The sequence below is a fragment of the Sorghum bicolor genome, chromosome 9 (genome assembly GCF_000003195.3).
Source record: "Sorghum bicolor cultivar BTx623 chromosome 9, Sorghum_bicolor_NCBIv3, whole genome shotgun sequence".
Classification (NCBI taxonomy): Eukaryota; Viridiplantae; Streptophyta; class Magnoliopsida; order Poales; family Poaceae; genus Sorghum; species Sorghum bicolor.
In genome coordinates this window covers 5,012,570-5,035,056 of record NC_012878.2, presented here as the reverse complement: position 1 = coordinate 5,035,056, position 22,487 = coordinate 5,012,570, and the positions used below count along the sequence as shown (strand labels likewise).

General features: G+C 40.9%; 4 protein-coding genes across 6 annotated transcripts; 2 read left to right on the top strand and 2 right to left on the bottom strand.

Annotated features, from left to right (window-relative positions):
- Positions 2,277-4,598, top strand: LOC8076012 (GATA transcription factor 23). Its single transcript, XM_002440585.2, has 3 exons — positions 2,277-2,580; positions 2,767-2,868; positions 3,665-4,598. The coding sequence occupies exons 1-3, from the start codon at positions 2,542-2,544 to the stop codon at positions 3,992-3,994; spliced, it is 471 nt and encodes a 156-aa protein (XP_002440630.2). The 5' UTR covers positions 2,277-2,541; the 3' UTR covers positions 3,995-4,598.
- LOC8069538 (nifU-like protein 4, mitochondrial) lies at positions 4,840-8,334 on the bottom strand. Its single transcript, XM_002439274.2, has 6 exons — positions 8,062-8,334; positions 7,552-7,716; positions 6,860-7,035; positions 5,928-6,031; positions 5,732-5,843; positions 4,840-5,324 (listed from the first exon to the last, which is right to left on the bottom strand). The coding sequence occupies exons 1-6, from the start codon at positions 8,252-8,254 to the stop codon at positions 5,268-5,270; spliced, it is 807 nt and encodes a 268-aa protein (XP_002439319.1). The 5' UTR covers positions 8,255-8,334; the 3' UTR covers positions 4,840-5,267.
- LOC8076011 (probable ethylene response sensor 2) lies at positions 12,151-16,944 on the top strand. 3 transcript variants are annotated; one of them, XM_021448003.1, is made up of 6 exons: positions 12,151-12,701; positions 12,799-13,771; positions 14,764-15,132; positions 15,219-15,485; positions 16,096-16,223; positions 16,313-16,944. In XM_021448003.1, the coding sequence occupies exons 2-6, from the start codon at positions 12,866-12,868 to the stop codon at positions 16,539-16,541; spliced, it is 1,899 nt and encodes a 632-aa protein (XP_021303678.1). In that variant the 5' UTR covers positions 12,151-12,701; positions 12,799-12,865; the 3' UTR covers positions 16,542-16,944. The 3 variants fall into 3 exon arrangements, with proteins under 3 accessions (XP_021303678.1, XP_021303677.1, XP_002440629.1); XM_021448002.1 differs by having other exon boundaries at positions 12,151-12,712; XM_002440584.2 differs by having other exon boundaries at positions 12,152-12,683.
- On the bottom strand, positions 17,978-20,929 carry LOC8069537 (60S ribosomal protein L18-3). The gene is made up of 5 exons (XM_002439273.2): positions 20,771-20,929; positions 20,594-20,683; positions 20,102-20,230; positions 19,678-19,863; positions 17,978-18,352 (listed from the first exon to the last, which is right to left on the bottom strand). The coding sequence occupies exons 1-5, from the start codon at positions 20,771-20,773 to the stop codon at positions 18,194-18,196; spliced, it is 567 nt and encodes a 188-aa protein (XP_002439318.1). The 5' UTR covers positions 20,774-20,929; the 3' UTR covers positions 17,978-18,193.

Here is a 22,487-nt window from a genome sequence, read left to right as displayed (position 1 = left end):
ATATCCCTGTTGGAGTGAGTGCTTTGACACCTTTCCCTCCCTCCCTCCCTCCTTTCTTTCTTCCTTCCGGCAGGCACGTTGGTTCTTCCTTCTCATTTCATGCGTGCATCCTTTCCTTGCGGCTGCCCGATCCTTAAAATTTGTGCTCCGGCCGGCCAGTTTTGAGGTGTCTGTCTGGTCGTCTATTAACGCTGCTATACTTTCGTGTTGTGTGTGGGGTGTCAGCCGGCCTGGTCGGTTTACTTTAATCAATCAACTAATGTTGCCATTGTTTAAGCGTGCGCAGAGCAATGATTTGGATTTTTTTTTTTTGCCGGTTTCCTCCTGCTTACCCTGCATTCCACAGTGTTTTTTTTTTGTTGACAAATTGATAATCGTCTACTAGATGCCCCTGCTGTGTGTGCTCGATTCCCGTGCTCTGAAACTCGTGTGGCGCCGCCAGTCGAGCAAAGCGATCAAGATGTCCATATATATTTTTTTGCCTTATTTAGTACAACCGAAATGTAAAAACTTTTCAAAATTTCTCATCACATTGAATCTTGTGGCACATGCATAGAGCATTAAATATAGATAAAAAATAACTAATTGCACAGCTTGTCTGTAATTTGTGAGACGAATCTTGTGAGCCTGGTTAGTGCATAATTGAACAATAGTTGTCAAATACAAACAAAAGTGCTACAGTGTCAAACTTTAAAAAAAAAGTCATCCAAACAAAGCCTTTGTTGTTGCCATGTGATGTTCTGATCAGTTTGGTGATGTGGCAAGGGGTTGAGTATGTAATTCGTCCCGGCTTGGCTTGGAACGGTCAGGAACGCCTAACCGAACGGGCGCCTAAGTATGTATATGCGCTTGTTGGGAACTAATTACTCTGATCTAGTACTTAATTACATATAAATACTACATCTGGGAACATGCCAAAATTCAGACTCTGTTTCGCTGAGTGGGTAGGGCTGAATGACTAGGCAAGCAAACAACTAATAACTTGTGAGTCTTAACACGCCTCCGGTGCCGAGTATAGAGAACGGGAGATTGGAAACTGATGGATAAAGACACTTAGCAGCACCCTAATGTGTGTGGTGGTTTGCCTAGCTATGCGACGTCACCACTGTGGGTTCAGAATGTTCTCTAGGACCTCGCTTGGCACGTGAACTGAATGTATTGCACACGGGCAGACAAGACGTAATTTGTGTATGAGACCCTTTAGTAAAAAAAAAGTTATTAGCAGCTAAAAATTAGTAGGTACACTACAAATCCAAACAAGTCTGTTTTGCTTATTGATTTATTATGAGAAAAAAACGCTGCTGACTGGTAGAAAAAATACAAGTTATAAGACAAACAAACGGAAGTCTAAACTGCTAGTGCATGAAAGGGTGCTAATGGTTTATGCACACCTTCGTCCAACTATCGTCTAACCGTCTAGCTTATATTAGCAGAAGGATTTACACAATCCCTACTAATAACTAGCTAATTTAAGAGTATCTTCAAGAGTTTATGAAACCCACTTTGAATCTTTTTTTTTGGCAAGATTGAAAAAAAATGTTCTCCCCAACAATTCTCTATCACAACTTTCAGTCCTTCCGCACTAGGAGAAATTGATCAAATCACGTGGATATATACATATGTGTATCGATCCGTCAATCTAAAGGTGGAAGGACATAGGAATAATAAGTAGGGCAAGTGATCCGTCCACCTCGAGATTGGACAATCCATACATGCGTGTGTATACTTTTAATGTTTTTTTTTCTCAAGATTGAGAGTAGATTTTGGAAATTCTCGGGATACTCTAACAGTTAGTAAATTCTTAGCTTTTATTATCTACTTCCTCCATCCAAATTATAAGTCATTACAAGAATTTTGGAGAGTCAAAGCATCTCAAATTTGATCAAATTTATATGATAGGATAATAACATTTATGATACCAACTAAGTATTATCAGGTTCTTCATTAATTATATTTTCATAGTATATCTATTTAATGTTATAAATCTTTGTAGTTTTTCTTATACATTTTGATCAAACTTGAGATGTTTTGACACTCTAAGATTCTTGAAATGAATTGTAATTTAGGACGGAGGGGGTACCTAACTATTTTCTTGTGCGGTTACACAGAAAGAAATGGTGGATCAAACCTAATAATCTTTAAACACTTGGCTTACACATGGTTTGAGTGACCACGGCGTCTCTAAACACCTGCTGCCCCTCCCCCTGGGCCCTGTGTGGGCCCCACGGCGCAGCCCTATCTCTCTCCGGCTCTCCGTCGTCGTCCCTTATTACGTCCTTGTGGCGTGGCTCTTGCTTCCACACTCGTCTCTGCCGCTCGACTCGTCTCTCCACCACCATCATCTTCCATTTCCCCCAACCTTCCACTGCTCCAGTCCACGCCCCTCTGCCTCTCTCTCTCTCTCTCTCTCTCTCTCTCTCTCTCTCTCTCTCCACACAGCTCACGTACGTTCTCTCCAAGAAACAGAGCGGGAGATCGACAGCACGGAGCCGCCTCGACGAGATCGACGCAGCAGGATCGATCGATCGGCCAGAGTCAGAGATGATGATGGATTCCGCCGCCGAGCATCAGCATCACAAGGTTAATTCGTTGGTCCTGATCAACAGCAGCTCTTATCCTCTCCTATATATCCTCTGTTTCTTGTACTACATACATATGCTAAGGAGAAGAGGAAAGCATCTTCTTTTTTTTTTTTTTGGATTTTTGGACTTTTGCCTGATGATCATCTCCTTGGCTGGCTGCCTGGTCTCTCGCGCGCTCCTTCAGGTGATCGGGATCGCGCCGGTGGCGGAGGCGGGGAGGCCGTGCTGCGTCGAGTGCCGCACCACCGCGACTCCCATGTGGCGCGGCGGCCCGACGGGACCCAGGGTAAGCTAGCCGCCGCCGCTGCTCTCTCTCTCTCTCTCTCTCTCTCTCCACTTCTTTCTCTGTTCCCTGGAGGCGATCGGAGCAACCGATCGATCCCCGCCGACCACCTCTTCGATCTTAGTGGCGATTATTGCACAGTACTGACTCAAAGGGATGATCACAACACATCACATAGCAAGTTGATGCTCTAGTTTGGTAGTAATTTGGATTTAGGAGACTAGCGATCAATTGTTCGCTTGTCTGATAAGCCATGACAGAAAATACTGTTGGCTGATTTTTATGAGATATTTTTATGATAAAAAAACAATACTGAATAACTAGCAAATTCGGCTGATAAGCTTAACGAATAAGGCACGTCGGCTGCCGCCGCCGCTTTGATTGATTCCGCTCCGCCCGCTAGGGTGGTGGTGGTTAGGTGAGCTGTTCCAAGCAAAGCAACGGTGCTAACCTCCCACCCCCCAGCCAAATCCCCCTAGCTAGTGTGTGAACGCTTAAAAAAATTGGGGGGAAGACAATGCAAGCTAGCTTCCCTGATACCCTCCTACTAGAGTACTACTAGTTCCTAATCTCATTTTTTTATATGAATTGCTCCAAACTATTGTTTAGCTAGGAGCATCCATACATATCTCCATCACAGTTGTTCGTTCCTATCCAGTACCAGCAATCAACAGAGCAAAGCAATCAGCACAAAAACAAATTTATAAGAAATGACAAGTGCCACTAGCTAGTGATCGCGGGATCTATGTAACGTTTTCGATGAGCATTAAGCAATCTTGTTAATTTGATTTGGTTGCAGTCGCTCTGCAACGCGTGCGGGATCCGGTATAGGAAGAAGCGGAGGCAAGAACTTGGTCTTGACACCACCAAGAAACCACAGCAAAACCAGGCGCAGCCGCAGACGCCACAACAGCAGCAGCAGCAGCAGCAGCAACAACAACAACAACAACATCAAGATCAAGATCAGAGTCACAGTCAAGCAACAAGTGCAGTCGTCAAAGAGAACAACACCAAAAGTAGCAACCTCCAAGTGGTGAAGAAACGGAGGGTCCTGATGGGAGTGGAGGAGGCCGCAATCCTGCTCATGGCCTTGTCCTCCTCATCCAGATCCACTCTGCTACATGGCTAGGAGGATCTCATCTCAGCACCACCCTGCTCAAATTGTGTACATATACAGGACACACAAGAAACACAAAGCAGACCACCCAGTGGTTCCAAGCCAACCATGTAACTTTCCTGGATTATCAAGAAAAGATGGCCTCTTTCCAGGATGGATGAAGCTGATGTTGAAGGGCTGGCTGGATTTGTTTTTTGGATTCACCCACCTCTTGTGCTGCTGCTGCAGACCTAATGATCTCGCTGTGTCGTGTCGTGTCATGTTCGAATCCGAAAGTGATGAAGTTGACTTATTGGGAAGGCATGTTTGCCCTACATGGTAAGATGGATGGTGGTCCTTGTCCCTGTTGTTGTTGTTGTTGATAGGCTCCTTAATTGTGATTAGCTGTGTATAAGAGGCCCTTTTGCCTCACTCCCATGTCTCTCTCCATTATTATTATTTTTTCCTTTACATTTTTTTCTTCTTTCATTGCCAATGTATGTGTTTTATCCCCCCCCCCCCCTGATTAATTCCTGTGTATGTTCTTTGTTACTCCTTGATTGAAGATGGGTGATCAAAAGCAGGCATCGCCCTTCTTCATGTGTAATAAAAGATCGAAGTGGATACAATTGATCTATGCGTCCCATTTCAGATGCAAAAGAAAGTTTTTTTTTTCACCTGTGTTTTTATGTGGCAAACATAGCTGCCACAGCTGCTTTTTCTGCGCTCACAAATTACCGTAGAAAAAGCGGCTGCAGCCACAGCCGAACAGGGCCACTTCTGCCACACCAACAGGAAAAAAAAGTTCTGGCATCTTTAGATGACCAACCAAATTAGAAAAATAAAATTGGGATATTCAAACCACCACAGAAGCAATATAACTGATTGATGATAGGACTATCATCAGGTATAAGCAAAACAACCCCGTCAAATTATTCCCAAGTATTTGTCATACTAAATTTGATACCTTCGTAATTGCTTAGACATGCTCAGATATATACAGAAGTGCAGCAAAAATAAAAGAGACATTCACTGTATCATTTTATTCGGATCCTAGTGCAACTGATGTTGGTTAAGACTACTGACGCCTCTGCTATCTATGATAGCCTGTGTCCTGCATACATCAGGATCGGTGCTGGCTGCTAATCACTGTAAATGCTAAGGCCATTCCTGGTCTCTCAAAAGGAAACATATGGATAACCTTTCTGGGATGTAGAAATACCGGGAAACATCGTACGTGAAAGTTGGTATAACATTTGAAGAGGCTGTGTTGACCCTCAAAAACCTGTAAGAACTCTCACTCCATCTATCCAGCCAGTTCAGCTTCCTCATCACCATCAAACTCCTGCTCTACTCCTTTCACCTGTCATTTATGGAAGCAATATGACAAATTAGCATAATTGAAGTCTTGAGAATTGCCAATGGGAATAGATGGATCAATGAATAGTTAAGAGAAAACAATCATAAGGAACAGTTGCTATAGGAACTAATTTCCTGAATGTGACCAAATGACAACCATTCTAGTTATCAAATAGAGAACATTTTTTGAGCTACAGGCATTAAGGAATAAGGAACAGCAGCACGAACATAATAAATCACTTCACATTCTAGTTGTCAAACAGAGAACATTTTTTGAGCCACATGCATTAAGGAACAGCAGCAAGAATTAAATAAATCACTTCACATTCTAGATATCAAATAGAGAACATTTTTTGAGCCACAAGCATTAGGGAACATCAGCAAAGAACAGAATAAATCACTTAATATCACCTCAGGCACATAGTGCATAAGCATGTTTTCTATCCCAGACTTCAATGTGACTGATGAACTTGGACAGCCGCTGCAGGCACCTTGCATTTTAAGCTTAACTATCCCGTTTTCTCTGAAAGGATAGTGTTCTAGTGAGACAAGGAAACCAAATTCTTAATAGCAGACCGCATGAGAGGGGAGGGAGGGAAAGACTCACGGATCAAATCCTCGGTATTCAATGTCACCACCATCATCTTGAACAGCTGGTCGAATGCGAGTCTCCAATAATTCTTTTATCATGGCAACTATTTCTGAATCATCCTAGGAGGAAACAGTGCAAGAAAGATTCAGTATAACATATCATATATTTGATTTTGAAATGTATGTTACTATGTTGTGCTAGGTAACATCATGGACTCTTAGTCTAATACGAGGATTCAGGATCTCAAAACATTTTTTTTGGGTAAGTATAGCTCTATTATAGATTACTAGAATTAGATTCTGAGGCGATGTAGTGCAAAGAGTCAATAGTATCACTCTATATCTCATCATAACAGGTCACATCTTCATATGAGTTGATGATCATTGCAATCCTATTATTTCTACCAACTGGTGCACATACAGGACTGACTCAACACATTCAAGAAGCATTTAAGCAATTCCTACAGAAAGAAGTCATGCAATAGTAACAATTCCATTTTACACCTACCTATAGGTGAAGGCGGACATACAGGATTTAATCCAAACATTCAAAATGAAGCAAAGTTAAGCAACTTCAATCATGGCATAAATGGAGTTTCATTTTATTGCACTCCTAATCTATACTTTTTCATGTAGTACATACTTCCGCAGATATTTACTATTGAATATGGCATGTGTGGGCATCCCTACCATATCTTGCCTAGACCCAGTACAGTCCTGTACACTTTACATGCTGCCTCAATAGGCAACCCATTTTCCCATTTGCAATGTTATTAGAAGTTAGAACATCAAGGAAACTATCCCTACAGGTTTTCTCTGTTACAATATAAAGCATATGAGTTTCAGGTATTGTGATAATAAAATGCCAGAGTAGACAGGGAAGTTCAGAAAAGCAAGAAAAGGAAAACAAAATGCAGGACGGGTAGTTTACAGAAACTAGTTGAGTACCTCATGAATTGCTGTGTCCATAGAAGCTGCAGCATTTGAGTCCAGAAAAAGTGGTTGTCCAGATGAGTAAAAGTCCATTATAGCAGCAAAAACCTCAGGTTTGAGGTAATCCCAAGAAGTTTCTTCTGATTTTGTAACAGTAACAAAATCAGATCCAAAGAAGATCCTGGTTACTCCTGCATAGAGATTCCAATGTTTGAATGTTGTCTCAAAAGAGTTAACAGTAAAAGACTATGACACTTAATGCAAGAAATTCCGAAATTGAACTCTTTCTTGTATCAGGCTCGACACTACTTTATACTTCACCATCCCAATGCTCAATACTGCTATCAATAGTGGTCTTTTGTCCACTTCACTAAATTTCTCTATGGAATCTGAGTAAGGCTTAGGATGGTAACTTTAAAATCTCTTCTTCAGCTATGAGTCTATGACTGGATGGTTTTTGTTGGAGCTAAACTACATAGCTAATGATAAAAGATAAACTGAGAAGGAAAATTAAGAACTGACCAAAAAGAGAGAAAACCCTATTGTTTAGCATTGGAAACTGTTATTAGCACCAAGTTATAAAATTCAAACAGCTCATTAATATAACCCGACCAATGTTTCAAGAACTGGAACATGTAGAGTAACTAACTGAATATAAATAAAGTTTGTAGAAGTACAAAAGCAAATGCACAGAGGCATAAATATACCATCAATAGCAAACAGCGCCTTAGCCAAAGGGGATGTCATTGCAGTCCGAGCATTAGGGAAATCGGAGCTCCCAACCTCCATAACTGGCTTTCCAGGATAGAACATGAGTGACTGCGGGTTCGGCGTCGACTGCGTCTGGATGAACATGGTCCTCTTCTGCCCTCCTGCACATGACACAGTTCTCATTTCTCCCAATTAAAGAACATTAAGCACACGACCAAGTACCAGCAGCGAAGAATTCGTCACAAGAAAAAGGTCACCAACAAATCAAAGTCCAACAATTTGGCACAGCTAATGCGGACGAACAATCATACAAAAGTTCTGATTGCTACCTTAATCTAACGAAATGAGTATCCCCTTACCACCACAATGGCCGGCCACAGCAGCGATGAGATGAAGAAACCCACCCTACCCCTAAACAAATTCGCTAATCCAACCTCGCGACCCGTAAAAAAAATCACGCCTTTACGCTAAACCAAGACAGATGAAGTGGGAGAGCAAACCCTAACCTCCGAATCGATCCCATGGGTAGGCGGCGGGGTTCCGGGCACCCGGCCGCGCGAAAGGCGGCGACTTCAGGCGGTCGAGGGGGCCGGACGCCGCTGAGGAGAGGAACCGGGGCGGGGGTCGCCGCCAAGGCTGCGTCGCCTGAGGCCTCCCATGGAGCCGGGACGCGAGCGCGAGAAGCCTCCTCCTCGCCATGGCCGTAGGTGGTGATCTCTCCTCGACGCGTTCTTGCGACGTTGTGCTCTGCTGCTTCTCTTCTCCTTCCTTCCTTTGGGTCGGCTGGGCTAATGGGCCTGAAGCCTGGTCACTTATGGGCCGGACTAGAGATTTACGGCCCAGAAGCTTCACCAGTGGGTGGGGACATTTTAGCGTGGGTTATGGGCCGTTTGGATAAACAAAAATTCCAGCCTACTATGGGAACGTGTAATTTTTAAAAATATTTAGTAATATATTTTTAAAGTTAGCCGATAAATTGAAGATCAATTTTTTATGGTGTTTGGATCAATGATAAAACAATGAACCAATGAGATTAGGTTCTTTTGTCATTTAATTTCTCATTATTACCCATTGTTTATCTAAAATTTCCCCTCAATTCTGCCGCTACTATCTTTTGTTATCATGGCGGATGCTACATATAAATTCTCAAACTCCATGAATCCACTTCCCCTTGTATAATGCTACAAATTCCTGCAGCAATGCATGGGTAGCATAAAGTTAATAAAGTGTTTACATAATTTCTATGCAATTTATGGTAAAAAAAGGTCTGCATACCATATTCAATGTTTTCAGAGCCTTAGCTTGTCACCTGCACTGCAGGTTATAGAAAAACAAAAACAAAAACAAAAATACTATTACCAATTATATTTTATATCTTATACATAGAGTTAAATACATCAGAGGCTTATAAACTTATCATGCATGTCATTTAAGTACATAAGCTCTAAGAACATATTTATAGGTTATTGAATCTGTATAATGGCACCGCAGGTCCATATTAACATCTGACGACCTCTACCGTTTACTTCTTCCATCTTGAAATGTAAGGTACCTAATCATTTAAATTTGTCCCAATTTATAAGAGATTATAGGCAAACTTACCTCCATCTCACGTCAAAAAGGCAACATTCACATGCATAGATAAAAATATTAATATTCACATGTATAGCATGAAAGTATAACTCATGTCAAATCTAATAATACATATTGATATTATAATTGTTAATATCTTTTATATATAGTTAGTCAAACTTTAGATACTTTAACTTGGTAAGATTGTATTTTTTTCCAAGATAGAGGGAGTAGAAAGAGAAAAACAAAGCAATTGGATCTTTTGTGAAACCCGTGTAAAAACATGCTACCATGTAACGCAGAGTATGATTTTGTTTCTCTCTCTCTCCTATTGTTCCATCTTGTTCAACTATTCATCTTTTTTCAATGAACCACGCCAGCCCATGACCACCTCCGGTCTCTCCTGTTTTCGGCCACGCCGTCGGCTGCCCACCCCTAAATCTAATCGAAGAAGAAAAGCTTGTCACCTCACTCCCATCGCTGGTGCTATCAATTCGGTTATTTTCCTTTGCTCGCTCAGCAGCATTGTCATCGCCTTACTTATCGCCTCTTAACTAGTCACCACCGCTAAACTGCCACCGCCACCACGCCCTTCTCTTTTTAAGCCCATCGGCCATAGAGGACTCCCTGAAAATTTGAACCCTAACCCTAAATTCCACTGCCACTAGTGCCCGCCCCTTCCTCTTCTAAGGCCTTGTTTAGATTCGAAAAGTTTTTGGATTTTGACACTGTAGTACTTTCGTTTTTATTTGACAAAAATTGTCTAATCATAGAGTAACTAGGCTTAAAAGATTCGTCTCGCGATTTACGGGCAAACTGTACAATTAGTTTTTGTTTTCATCTATATTTAATGCTCCATGCATGTGCCGCAAGATTCGATGTGACGGAGAATCTTAAAAAGTTTTTGGTTTTTGGATAAACTAAACAAAACCTAATTTTGCCAGCATCCTCACACTTGTGTCACTTAGGCTAGTCTCAATGCATGTTTCATGAGAGTGTCATGCACATTAAATAGGGTGCCACATAAATAAAATTGCTGACTTGATAAGGTCATTAAATGAAAGAGTTTCATCAGATGAGAGAGGAGTTTTATTCATATGAAACTCATGTGACTCGGTTACCTAGTTTATAGTCTTGATAACTATATCATAAAATTATATATTGAGACTGGTAGGGACACATACGCACCAAATAAGAATTGTTCGCTGCATGGCCCTTGGATTCAGTGACGCGGAGTACATTTACCAATTGGCACGAAAAAGGATGGTTAGAGCCGCGTAGACGGTTGACATCACACACATGGGCATGGGGTCAAAGGGAAAAAGGGCATTCGCTGTCGCTACCGGCCCTTCCTGGCCAAGTCCAAATAACCCAACTCCAAAGGTCCCCTTTCTTCTCAAATGTCAGATCTCTCATGCATCATCTCCCATACATTAAGCAGGTGCAATGCATCCAGTCCCCCCTTGTCGCTGTCACCAAGGATTGCCCTAATCCACCCACTAAAAAAACAATTTAGTCCGTAATTATTTATTCCCTACGGCAGATGGTATCTTCACCGGTAAGGCTGGAGATGATTATTTTTTTAAAAAAAAAGGGTTTGTCCAAAATTTAGAGTCTACATCATGTGGCCAAATAATAAACCGGTATAAAGTTCTTCTAGATTTTTTGTGTAGATATGCAGTCTTTAGAGAGTCTAGGCCACCACTGAAATGCTGGAATCATATACGTACTACATAGCAATAGCAATGGGCTCCATTCCATACCCTCCGTGAAAACAGGAATCCTCAATTAAAAGAAGGCCCTTTGACATATAACAAGATTTATGCTCGAGTTTAGGAAAAGGATTTAGAAAGTGTAGAATGATGAACAAAGTAATCTCACTGCTGTCTATAAACTTAAGTATTTTTGTTCTCCAAAATTTGTCAATAATGAATATTTCTTATTGATTCCCACTTTCATTATTGATTAACTAAAAATTTGGATCAACAACCAGGCATACTCCCTCCTTCTTATATTAATTTGTCGTTTTAACTAGACGAGAATTAATAAGGTGTACATAGGAAACAAGAAGTAGAGATAGAGACAGAAATATATTGAGAAAAGACAAATGAGAATGTCAATAATATTAGACAACTATATAAGGCTAAAATAACTCTTATTATGAAACAGAGGGAGTATGTTATCACTGTATTCTTTGAGGTTACTTAGGCCAGTCTTAGTGGAGGTTTCATCAGGATGTCATGCACATTTATTAGAGCGCCATGTCAGCAAAACTGCACTTTTTGCATGAAACGAAGAGGAGAGAGAAGGAAGTAGTTTCACCATGGTGAAACTCCGCTGGCGTTGTTTCCCACGCGGTGAAACAAGATGAAATCCCCACTGAGGACTAAATCGTTTCACCATCTTTCATGTGATCCAATCATTTTGCAGTAATTAAATGCTTTGCCCAGCCTAGGAAACATCAAGGTGAAACTCATGTATTGTGGAGGTTGTTTCATTGTTCGTTTCATTGATGCTCTGTCAGCACATATGTTTTGGAAACAGTGCATTAAAATGGGCCATTGAGACTGGCCTTATGGGCATCGAAGCCATTTTCCCCCTTGGTTTTCTATTATAACAAAACTATAAATACATACAGTTGTGGTTACTAGTCTTTTTTTTCTTAATTTTATATCGTTTTAGTTTTTGTAGACACAAAGTATTGGCTATGTATTTTGACACGTAATATATTTAGGTATATCTCTATAAAAAAAGGCTATATAATTAAAAAAACAAAATAATTTATAATTTAGAACGAATAAAGTAAATACTCAACAAAAGCAAAAATGCCTACAGTACTTGCCAACAATAGCATAACACAATTATAACCAAACCTAAACATAACACACGCGACGGAATTCATAAATAGGAGCATATATCATTGTCAAGAGCAGGCCAGTGTTCGACGTATCTAACCGCTACTTGTAAATAGAGCAAAACGGGGTCCCCGTGTTGCTTGTAGTATTTTATACGATCATCATTTCTAAACAAAAGACAGCAGCAGCAGCAGCAGCGTGTAATTAGCAGTCCAATTAGCGGCGGAGTTTCTTGTCCGGGCTTTCACATCCAACCATCACCAAAAGGACGCCCCTTTTTTTCCTAGTCACTTGACTTGCAGCCACCCCACCACGCTTTCGCATCTCCATCTTCTTCCTCCTCCGCTGCTCCCTCCACGCCGATCCAACCCAACCCGGAGGCCGGAGTCCCCAGACTCCCTCCAATCGCAGCTGCTGCTGCTGTAGGCCTGTAGCAGAGCTTGGCCGTTGGTTCAAGTCAACACCCGGGGTATTGCCTCGATTTGCGGCGAAAGCACGCCGTTTTTTTGGTGGTTTCTGGCGCCGAGCGGTTCTTGATTCCGACGCTGAGGAGGAGGAGGAGGTTTTCTTTCGATTGGAGGGGAGAAAGTTGCCGCCTTTCTTGCATTCCACTCTGTTTTCCTTCTCCCTGCACGAACTCGAGCTCGAGCTCGAACTCGGGCTTCTCCAACGCGTAGTCCAGTCTGCTTTTTCTTGTACAGGTTATTAAGCTTTTCTTTGTAAGCCTTCGGTAATTTCACTTCAAGCCATCGTTCCCAGTTTCAGAGAAGTTAAGTAGTAAATCTGAGTATAATATATGGTGCTATGTTCTCACAGGTGGCATTTTGGTGGTTGCCTGTTTCAAGAACTGCAGTATCTCGATTACTGCTTTACCTCTTTACAGATGGATGGATGCGATTGTATTGAGCCACTTTGGCAGGCCGATGATCTGCTAATGAAGTACCAGTACATATCTGACTTCTTCATCGCACTTGCATACTTCTCAATCCCTTTGGAGCTGATATACTTTGTTCAGAAGTCAGCTTTCTTCCCGTACCGATGGGTGCTCATACAGTTTGGTGCCTTCATCGTCCTCTGTGGGGCGACTCACCTGATAAACATGTGGACTTTCACTACACATACCAGGACCATAGCCGTGGTGTTGACGGTGGCAAAAGTGGCGACAGCAGTTGTGTCATGCATAACAGCTCTGATGCTTGTTCATATAATCCCTGATTTGCTCAGTGTGAAGTTGAGGGAAAGGTTCCTGAAGGCGAAGGCGGAGGAGCTTGATAGGGAGATGGGGATAATAAGGACACAAGAGGAGACGGGAAGACATGTGCATATGCTCACACACGAGATAAGGAGCACGCTTGACAGGCATACCATTCTCAGAACTACACTTGTTGAAATGGGGAGAACTCTTGGTTTAGCAGAGTGTGCCGTGTGGACGCCGTCCCGCTCTGGAACAACCCTTCAGCTCTCACATGCGCTCAATAGCAATGCTCCGCTTGGATCAGTTGTTCCTATCAATCTTCCGATTATAGCTACCATTTTTAATAGTAATCGGGCTGAGAGAATACCACATACTTCCCCGTTAGCTTCAGTAAAGACTCAGAAGAGCAAGTATGTCCCACCCGAGGTCGTTGCTGTCCGTGTTCCACTCCTGCAGCTTACAAATTTCCAAATAAATGATTGGCCTGAGCTGTCTGCGAAAGCCTTTGCAGTGATGGTTTTGATGCTTCCTCCAGACAGTGCACGAAAATGGCGACCCCATGAACTGGAGCTTGTTGAAGTTGTTGCTGATCAGGTAGTTATCAATTCGATTTCTATCTTCATGTGCATTCATGTATGCATTCCATTTATATCTGGTATCATTGTCTAGTACACTCCCACATTGGTACTAGTGTGACTTACCAGCATTAAGGTTTAAAGAAACAAAAATCCATAGGAAGAGAACATTACTACGAGTGGATCTTAATTTGGGTTCGCCCTCTGTGGAAAGGACAAGGATTGGAGCTTAAGTTTACATCTTGAATCATTTAGTTTTGGCACCAACATACTTTTTCTTAAAAATTATTTATTTTGTTTCTTAATAAGATGTTTTTCTTTTCAACTGTAATTTTTATTTCCTGATGCTCTTTAATAGCCTTTCAGCACTTTTCAGTTTGCGGTCGAGTTTTGAATATTGATATTGTAGGACTTCAGTTACTAATTTGCTTTAACCGACATTTTTTTATTGTTATTAAAGAAATATTTCTGGCATAATCAGCTAACTGCTGTCATAAACTGTGTTAACATGGTAAACTCTATTTGGTGATATAATGTCTCCTATTTGTTTTATACTCCCTCATCCCCCCCCCCCCCCACAGATGCAATAGCCGTTTTTTGATTAGCATTATGATGCATGCTAAGTATCATTAGATTAATCATGGATAGATTTCATAATAAACAAAACATATTTTGAGATACAAATGTTAATATTGTTTTCAATAAACCTAGTCAAACTTAAGAAAAAATTGACTTAGACCAAACCTAGGATTACATTCTTGTTTGGACGGAGGTAGTAGTATTTACCTTGGTAGGCCATCTAGAAATAGTCATTCTTTTTGTTCTCATTTGTTTGAGTAGTGTGGCCTCTCTCTGTACTTACAATAAGTAATTCCTACTGATGCTGAGCTTGTCTGTTAGCACTTAGCATGATGAGCCTTTATATGAAGTATATTTTGCACTGCTTCTGTTGTCTTATATCATTAATTCATTATAAATATCATAGCTAAATGAGCTCATTTTCTCATTTAGGTGGCAGTTGCACTATCCCATGCTGCCATTTTGGAAGAGTCCATGCGTGCCCGTGATCTGCTAATGGAGCAGAATATTGCTCTGGACGCAGCACGGCGAGAGGCAGAAATGGCTATCTGTGCTCGGAATGATTTTCTTGCTGTCATGAATCATGAAATGCGGACTCCTATGCGAGCAATCATTTCTTTATCATCCCTCCTGTTAGAAACAAAACTTACTGCAGAACAGCGCGTGATGATTGAAACTATACTAAAAAGCAGTGATCTTCTAGAAACTCTTTCAAATGATGTTTTAGATATCTCCAAGCTTGGGGATGGCAGTCTTGAGCTGGAAGTTGCACCTTTTAATCTACATGCAACCTTTACAGATGTAAGTGCCATTTCTGCACTTTTATGCTTTACTATTCACTATTATGTTATCCACAAGGGAAATTGGTTTAACTTGTTCACTTGTAGGTGGTTGATTTAATTAAACCAGTAGCTGCATTGAAAAGATTATCCGTAATGGTTCATTTGGCTCCAGAGTTGCCCACCTGTGCAATTGGTGATCGAAAGAGGTTGATGCAGATAATACTAAATGTTGCTGGGAACTCCGTTAAGTTTACAAAGGAGGGTCATATTTCAATTTCAGCATCTATTGCTAGGACAGATTCTCTGAGGGACCCATATGCTCCTGATTTCCATCCAGTTCTCTCCAATGGATCTTTTTACTTGGCTGTGCAGGTTAGTTGATGAACATTTACTATGTTGGTTTCATTCCTCTGCCTATCAATGTGTGTGTTCATAGGTTGAAGTAATGGCCAATAGATTTCTAACTACTGTTTGTCATGCCCAGATAGCTAGTGCAATACTGCAATGGTCGAATGCCTATATTACAGCCTTGTTAGTTGTGTTCCCAGGCATATAAATTAGCCATCTATTATCCATTGTGCAACGGGGTACCTTGAATTAAAAGAGGAAGGTATTTTTTTTTTTTTGAAAAGAAAATATATTAATATTCCAGCCTCTGCATCGATCAATGCATTTGGAGTTGATTGGTAGTCCTTGATATTACATTATAGTTTTAGGTACGCTTATGCTACCATACCATAATTTTCATATTTGAGGAGCAACTGGCCGTTCATCTAGATGAACAGTTCTATTTAGAATGGAAGACCTAAATTTATCAGAGATTTTCCACATGAGTTTAGGTTATAGTCTTCGTCTCAAAGAAGTGTAGGTTATTATCTGCTAGCCTGCAGGAATTCCTATTTGTCAAGCATGCCACAACATTGATCTGCTTCTTATACTTGTACAATATCTACAGAAAATCTGATGCCAAATAATGCTGCAGGTAAAAGACACCGGCTGTGGAATTAGCCCGCAAGATATGCCTCACACCTTCACAAAATTTGCACACCCGCAAAATGCTATAAACAAACTGCATAATGGCAACGGATTGGGTCTGGCCCTTTCCAGAAGGTATACTAGTAAAGTTCTTATTTCAGATGCATTCCCCCTTGAAAACATTTGATTTCTGACGCTAATTATATGCTCTCTGGTGCCTTCAGATTTGTTACCCTTATGCAAGGGAACATCTGGCTCGAAAGCGAAGGTGTAGGGAAGGGCTGTACGGCAACGTTCTTTGTGAAGCTAGGACTATCTGATAAACCAAATGCAAATCTCCGGAGAATCATGCCTCCTGTCCAACCAAAACAAGGAACTGCAGATCCAGATGCATCATCAATAATCAATGGCGACATGGCAATTCTTCCGTATCGTTACCAGTCGATGATATGACAAGAACCTGGAGGCAACCTCATCCAACGGGAGGCAGGCCACGAGCCTGATTTTGTGATATCATTATTTGAAGTTGCATTTGTGGGGTTTAGGATGTTGTGTTAGAGATTGCTCTCCCCCTTGTTCCAGAGCTGCTGCGCTCTTGCTAAGCTTGCTTCTCTGCAGCTGCGAGTGTGATCGGGTGAGTCCAAATTAGTGGCTCCCCTCTAGGGAATTAACAGGGCAAGGAGAGCGGTGTGGTGTTTTAAGTTGTTATACAAGTGTGGTGTTTGTTACAGGTGATTTAGGGGTTCTCTAGTGTAGTATATAGTCTTGGTAGAGAGAGGCAGGAAGAAGCTGATCTGTACATGAGGCAAACAAGTGAACCACCATGATATGATAATGGCTACTTCTAATTAGATTAGAACATTGGTCCGACAAATGATTTCTTTTTGGAAGATGAGATGAACTCTCTCCATCCTAAATTATAAGACATTCCAAGAATCTTGAAAAGTCATAGCATCTTAAGTTTGATCAAAATTATAGAAAGAATTATAAAGATTTATAAGATCAAATGGATACACTGTAAAAATATAATTAATGAAGAACCTAATTATAATTAGTTGGTATTTTAAATGTTATTATTTTATCATATAAATTTGGTCAAACTTAAGATGTTTTAACTTTTTAAGATTCTTAGAATGATTGTGCATGAAATATACTTATTCATAGATACAAACATTGATATTATTTGATATATTTTTAATCAAACTTAAAAAAGTTTGGCTCCTCGAGAGCAAGATGTGCATTTATTTATGGACGGTTTGACTCTTCAAAAAACAAGATACGAATTTATTCATGGACAAAGAGAGTAAGCAATTTCACTTTGGACGAAGCATGAATTTAGCTCACAAAATAAGAGATGCAAGAAGCGTGTATTAAAGCTCGACGAGATGAGTAAGCATTTTTCATTTTCATCAGATCCCAAAAGGTCCAAGGCCTTGTTTAGTTCGGAAAAGATTTCGGATTTCGATACTGTAGCATTTTCGTTTTTATTTAATAAATAATATATAATTATAGATTAATTAGGTTCAAAAGGTTCATCTCGTGATTTACAGACAAACTGTGTAATTAATTTTTGTTTTTATCTATATTTAGTGCTTCATAAATGTGCCGCAAGATTCAATGTAACGAAAAATCTTAAAAACTTTTTAGATTTCGGTGGAAACTAAACAAGGCCCAAGCCACCTTTCCAAATGATGCTGTAGGCCATTCAGCTGAGATGGAACAAGGGCACGATTGCTAGCAGAGCTTTCACAAAAATGATACGTGGAACGTATGATACTCAGCAATCGCCCCAGAAGACCATATATGTATGACCTCAAGCATCAAGGTCACAGAACTGATCCCACAGGCCACAACACGGTTCGAATCACAGAACATAAGATGCAAGGCTCTGATAAGAGGTGCAACAGATCATTGTCTTCTTGCTCAACCAGTAACCAGTAGATAAGGCGACGAAATCCTTCAAATATCTTTCAAAATTCAAACCAGGACAACAAATTGTGCTACTACTCTCGGTAGAAAGTGATTACTAATTACTGTCGATTGATCAAACAGAACGGTTGCACTATGCTGATGGCAACACGCACAAGGACCACAAAACAACTTTTTTAAACCTTGAATCCACGGCTGTTCCTCCTGCCACGAGCCTTTTCGAACTTCCTTCCCTTGGAGCGCACATATGGCTTGGTGTGGCTGTGCGGCACGCCAGGAGCCTTGCCAAAGTGCCTCACCGCCTCACGAGCATTCTTGGGGCCCCTCAAGAGGACCTGCAGTATGGTAAGCCACAACATGGCCAGACCATTAGTTCAAGTAGAGTGGGATAGGGTCTACATTTCTTAAGTGTAAATTAATATTTGCAGTACAGGAGTACTAATAATATTTGCAGTACAGGACTACTAATAATATTTGCAGTACAGGACTGGACACACTGTACATTCGTAGTACAACCTATTTAATCATTTTTATACAAATGTTGTTTAAATAAAGAATGCACAAACTTGCTCAGATACTAGGAAACATTATGATCCCAGACAACCCACAAAGGGAAGTCTCATCGAGCTGGGATTAGAGTATCTTATCATCATTGCAGAACAAATCAGGCTATGCCCTTTGTACAAATGACTAAATAGATTGGTAAAATCAAACAGCTTGATAACGAAGAAAATAGTAAACGCCATAGGACTAAATTCTTGAATGAGCTCAGATACAAAGGAAAAGCACTTATCATGACAACCCACAGAGGGAAGTCTCATAATGAGCTGGGTAAATAGAGTATCATCATTGCAAATGTCATTCAAGAGAATAAGCTGCTACACAACCCTTTTTAAGAAGATCACGAACAATCCAAAACATATGCATGCTCAGATAGAAAGGAATTTTTTTGATCCCAGACAACCCACAAAGGGAAGTCTCATCGAGCTGGGATTAGAAATCCTATCATCATTGCAAAAGTATGTCCTTTTATTGAGCCAACTAAATGGACTAGCAAAATAGTACAGCTTGGAAAGAAAAAATAATACCAAATAACTCAAGGTAAAACTCTTGAATGAGCTCAGATGTAATGGAAAAGCACATATCATGACAGCCCACAGAGGGAAGTCTCATAATGAGCTGGGTAGAAAGATTATCATCATCACAAAAATCATTCAAGACTACATAATTGCTCAAAATTTCAACTAACAGGACCAAAAAAGTTAGAAGCTCAGAAGTATGAAGAACTCAATGTTCTAAGCGAGTCAAATAGATTTTCACATAAAGCTCCCTCAGCACATTGTTATACTCGTCAAAGGACATCAGCATTAGCATGGTTAATGTATATATACCATCACTGGGAACCAGAAAACAAGACCAAACAACCAATAGAAATAGCTTAAAACACAGTTGGAATCCTTGCCTTGGTAAGGAAACTTAAAAAGAGTACTGCCAAACGACAAGAGCAATGTCAGTACTAGCATAACACTTCATGATTGTTAGGCCCATAAGGCTGACATCTGTTGAGAATTACTATGGCTTAAGACATGCAAACTAATGTTAACTCAACTTGTGGCATTCAAAACATGTGTTGTTTTCCAACATTTAAAACAAAACATACCGTGTTCTCGCCAAGTGGAGCACGGAGAGCAAGCTGGTCAAATGTGAGGCACTCCCCACCAGCATTGACAATCCTGGCTCTTGCTGTCTCGGTGAACCTCAGGGCAGTAACCTTCATTGCTGGAACCTCCTGGATCCTTTTGTCATCTGTGACTGTGCCAACAATCACAGCAATGTTCTTCTCCTCCTGTTAACATATTAGACACTATTTCAGCACCATTTTCATGGCCATTATACCCAATGTACCAAACTAAGTGCAAACCATCTAGATTAACCATTTTGCTTTTCAGCTATTTTTTCATGCACTACTATTAACATACATAAAACTAACATGACAATTACATAGCAGGTGCAAAAAGAGACAAGCATATTGCATTACATTTTCGGAATAACAGACTGTTCTCGAGTGGCTGTCAACTGCATACCTTTCCTTCCATGAACTTGACAAGGCGGCGCAGGGAAATTGGTGGGCGGTTGGTTTTGCTCATGAAGAGCCTCTTGAGGATGACAGCGTTGAAGTTGCTCTTGGTCCTCCTAACCAGGAAACGGTAGAGCTGCACCCAGCATACACAATTCAAAATCACGGCATACATGAAAACCTAGAACGGCATGACACTTTCGATAAAGATCAAGCAGATACCCAAAACATAACATATGGTACATCTATCTACAAAACACAAATGAATAGAAAACGAATCTTACAAAGTCTCTTCAGGCTAATGAAGCTTACAGGATTACTACATCAGCTCAACAAGCAAATCCTCACGAAAATGATGCTATTGCTATAATAACAGTGCGGGACTACAAATCGCAAGGCATTTTCAGAACCAAACATCGCGACCACGGGCAGATCTACCGAATCCAACATCGCCGCGTCGCTCGGAAAAGCTAGAAAACCACCACACGAGACCGCGTACCTTGACGAGGAGCTTGAGGTAGACATCGTCGGACTTGGGCGCGGTGCGCTTGGTCTTCTTGTTCCTCCCACCGGCGACGAGGTCGATACCCTAAATGACACAGCGCGACATCAGCGTCAGGAAAAGCGCAGAAGTCCTCTGGAAAGGGACGCTGCAAGGAAAGGGACGGGTGCTCACCATGGCTGCGGATGCGGCGGCGGCGCTAGGGTTCCGGCTGCTGCGGCTGCTTACCTTGTCCGCCTCCTGCTCGGGAAGGAAGTGTGGCGGCGGCGCAACGGAGTTTTATAGTGTGGGGGAGAGGAAGTCTGGGGCTGCCGCTAGGGTTTTGAGTTAGTGGGCTATTGGGCTCATTGGACTGTGAAAAATAGAAATTTATGGCCCATTCGCTAATTAAGCTAGTTTGTTGGGTCTTAGCCCGTTGATGCCCATTTAGGGGTCCTCTCTAGTAGTTCCAGAGGGGGCTTCAGTTTTGTTTTGTTTTTCCCTTGGCTTTTCGGATTTGGACAAAGCCCTATCACTAAAAAAACTGTTTTGCGAGTGAATCTAGAGAGGAGAGAAGTTTTTTTACTATAAGGATGAGACCATCTCGCGTGACTTCTCCAACTTCTCTGGCTTGTTAGGGGTCCCTAACTATTATTGACTTCGTGTTATGACTTAGATTTCCCACACGACGTGTATGTGAGAGAAAACAGAAAAACATTCTCGCTAGTGACTTTCTCATCGCTCATATCGCTCAATAAAACGAGGTGAAGCAGGGGCATGCAGTGGTGGCAGATGGGGAATCTTGCTTGTGTAGCGGTTTCCGTTGGGGAGATTGATATAATTAAAAATCACGTGTAGGATCCACAACTCTTTAAATTGTTGGGGACGCCCTTAGTGAAATCATTCGCATATAAACCTGCTAAACAGAACTTCAGAGTATAGACTAGTAGTCGTCAAGTATAGTGCAATAGACTAATAGAGATCTCTAACTATTTCATTCATCGTATGTCATCCTTATAAATTACTCTATTTAAATGTCAATGTAGAATGGCTTTTTGTTGCAAAAAATAAGATGTGCATCTTTTTGTCATGGTATAACACATAGGCATGCAAGCTTAGATCAATATATGAAAAAATAATGTCTCACATGCCACCGCCCTCTAGGCTCCAATCTTATTCTCATTATGATATCTTCCTTATTTGAGCTTGCCAAGAACGCAGTGTCTATTCCTCGTGTTCTTAGAGCGTTTAAGAACATGTTATCAAGTCCCACCTCTCATCCTCGCAAGCACATTGAACTAGTGCTCGTCCCCTCATTCTAGGAAGTTCCCCATGTTCTTGCTCCGAAGATTCCTCGTCCGGTAATTATTCCTCACGACAACTACCATCCTCCACTATGATCCTGTTATCATTAGCATGAACCAATGACATTCATATGTGTTACTCCATGTAGGGAAATTGGACAGAAAATTAACAAATCTTCTAACTCTAGTGGTAAAAAAAATAATTCTAAATGCTGAAGAATGTTTTATGTCCTATTGTGTCACTGTAGACACGGTTGGTGCCTTAAGTTTGCAAGTTTCCTTGCCTCCTTAGGTGAGTAACTTTCAAATGCATATATCATAACTTTAATGTTACCCTTTACACCAAGAAAACCGGACCCAAGGCTATACCATTCAGTGTTGATCTTATATATGTTTAAAAATTTACTATAAGTAGCAAATTTGAAAGGGGTTTTGAAGGTTGAGATAAGTTTACTATCACAGTGTGTCAAATTTGCAAGGATGACTATGAGTCCTTGACCTATCCATACTATTTATGTAAAGAAAAGATAAAATATATTTCAGAAAAAACATCAGCCTGAATAAACCGTGTTTGTTTGAATGATAAGCCATGACAGAAATTACTATTC

Bases quoted from the DNA above. Each gene is read 5' to 3' on its own strand.
- LOC8076012 (XM_002440585.2), top strand. From the start codon at position 2,542: ATGATGATGGATTCCGCCGCCGAGCATCAGCATCACAAG. The intron at 2,581-2,766 runs GTTAATTCGTTG...GCGCTCCTTCAG, and splicing joins CCGAGCATCAGCATCACAAG to GTGATCGGGATCGCGCCGGT. The intron at 2,869-3,664 runs GTAAGCTAGCCG...ATTTGGTTGCAG, and splicing joins GCGGCCCGACGGGACCCAGG to TCGCTCTGCAACGCGTGCGG.
- LOC8069538 (XM_002439274.2), bottom strand. From the start codon at position 8,254: ATGGCGAGGAGGAGGCTTCTCGCGCTCGCGTCCCGGCTCCATGGGAGG. The intron at 7,717-8,061 runs GTTAGGGTTTGC...TGTCATGTGCAG, and splicing joins CCCATGGGATCGATTCGGAG to GAGGGCAGAAGAGGACCATG. The intron at 5,325-5,731 runs GTGATATTAAGT...CATAAATGACAG, and splicing joins TTATGCACTATGTGCCTGAG to GTGAAAGGAGTAGAGCAGGA.
- LOC8076011 (XM_021448003.1), top strand. From the start codon at position 12,866: ATGGATGGATGCGATTGTATTGAGCCACTTTGGCAGGCCGATGATCTG. The intron at 15,133-15,218 runs GTAAGTGCCATT...GTTCACTTGTAG, and splicing joins TACATGCAACCTTTACAGAT to GTGGTTGATTTAATTAAACC. The intron at 16,224-16,312 runs GTATACTAGTAA...TGGTGCCTTCAG, and splicing joins GGTCTGGCCCTTTCCAGAAG to ATTTGTTACCCTTATGCAAG.
- LOC8069537 (XM_002439273.2), bottom strand. The intron at 20,231-20,593 runs GTACGCGGTCTC...TGCTGGGTGCAG, and splicing joins ACCTCAAGCTCCTCGTCAAG to CTCTACCGTTTCCTGGTTAG. The intron at 18,353-19,677 runs GTATGTTTTGTT...ACCATACTGCAG, and splicing joins CTCCACTTGGCGAGAACACG to GTCCTCTTGAGGGGCCCCAA.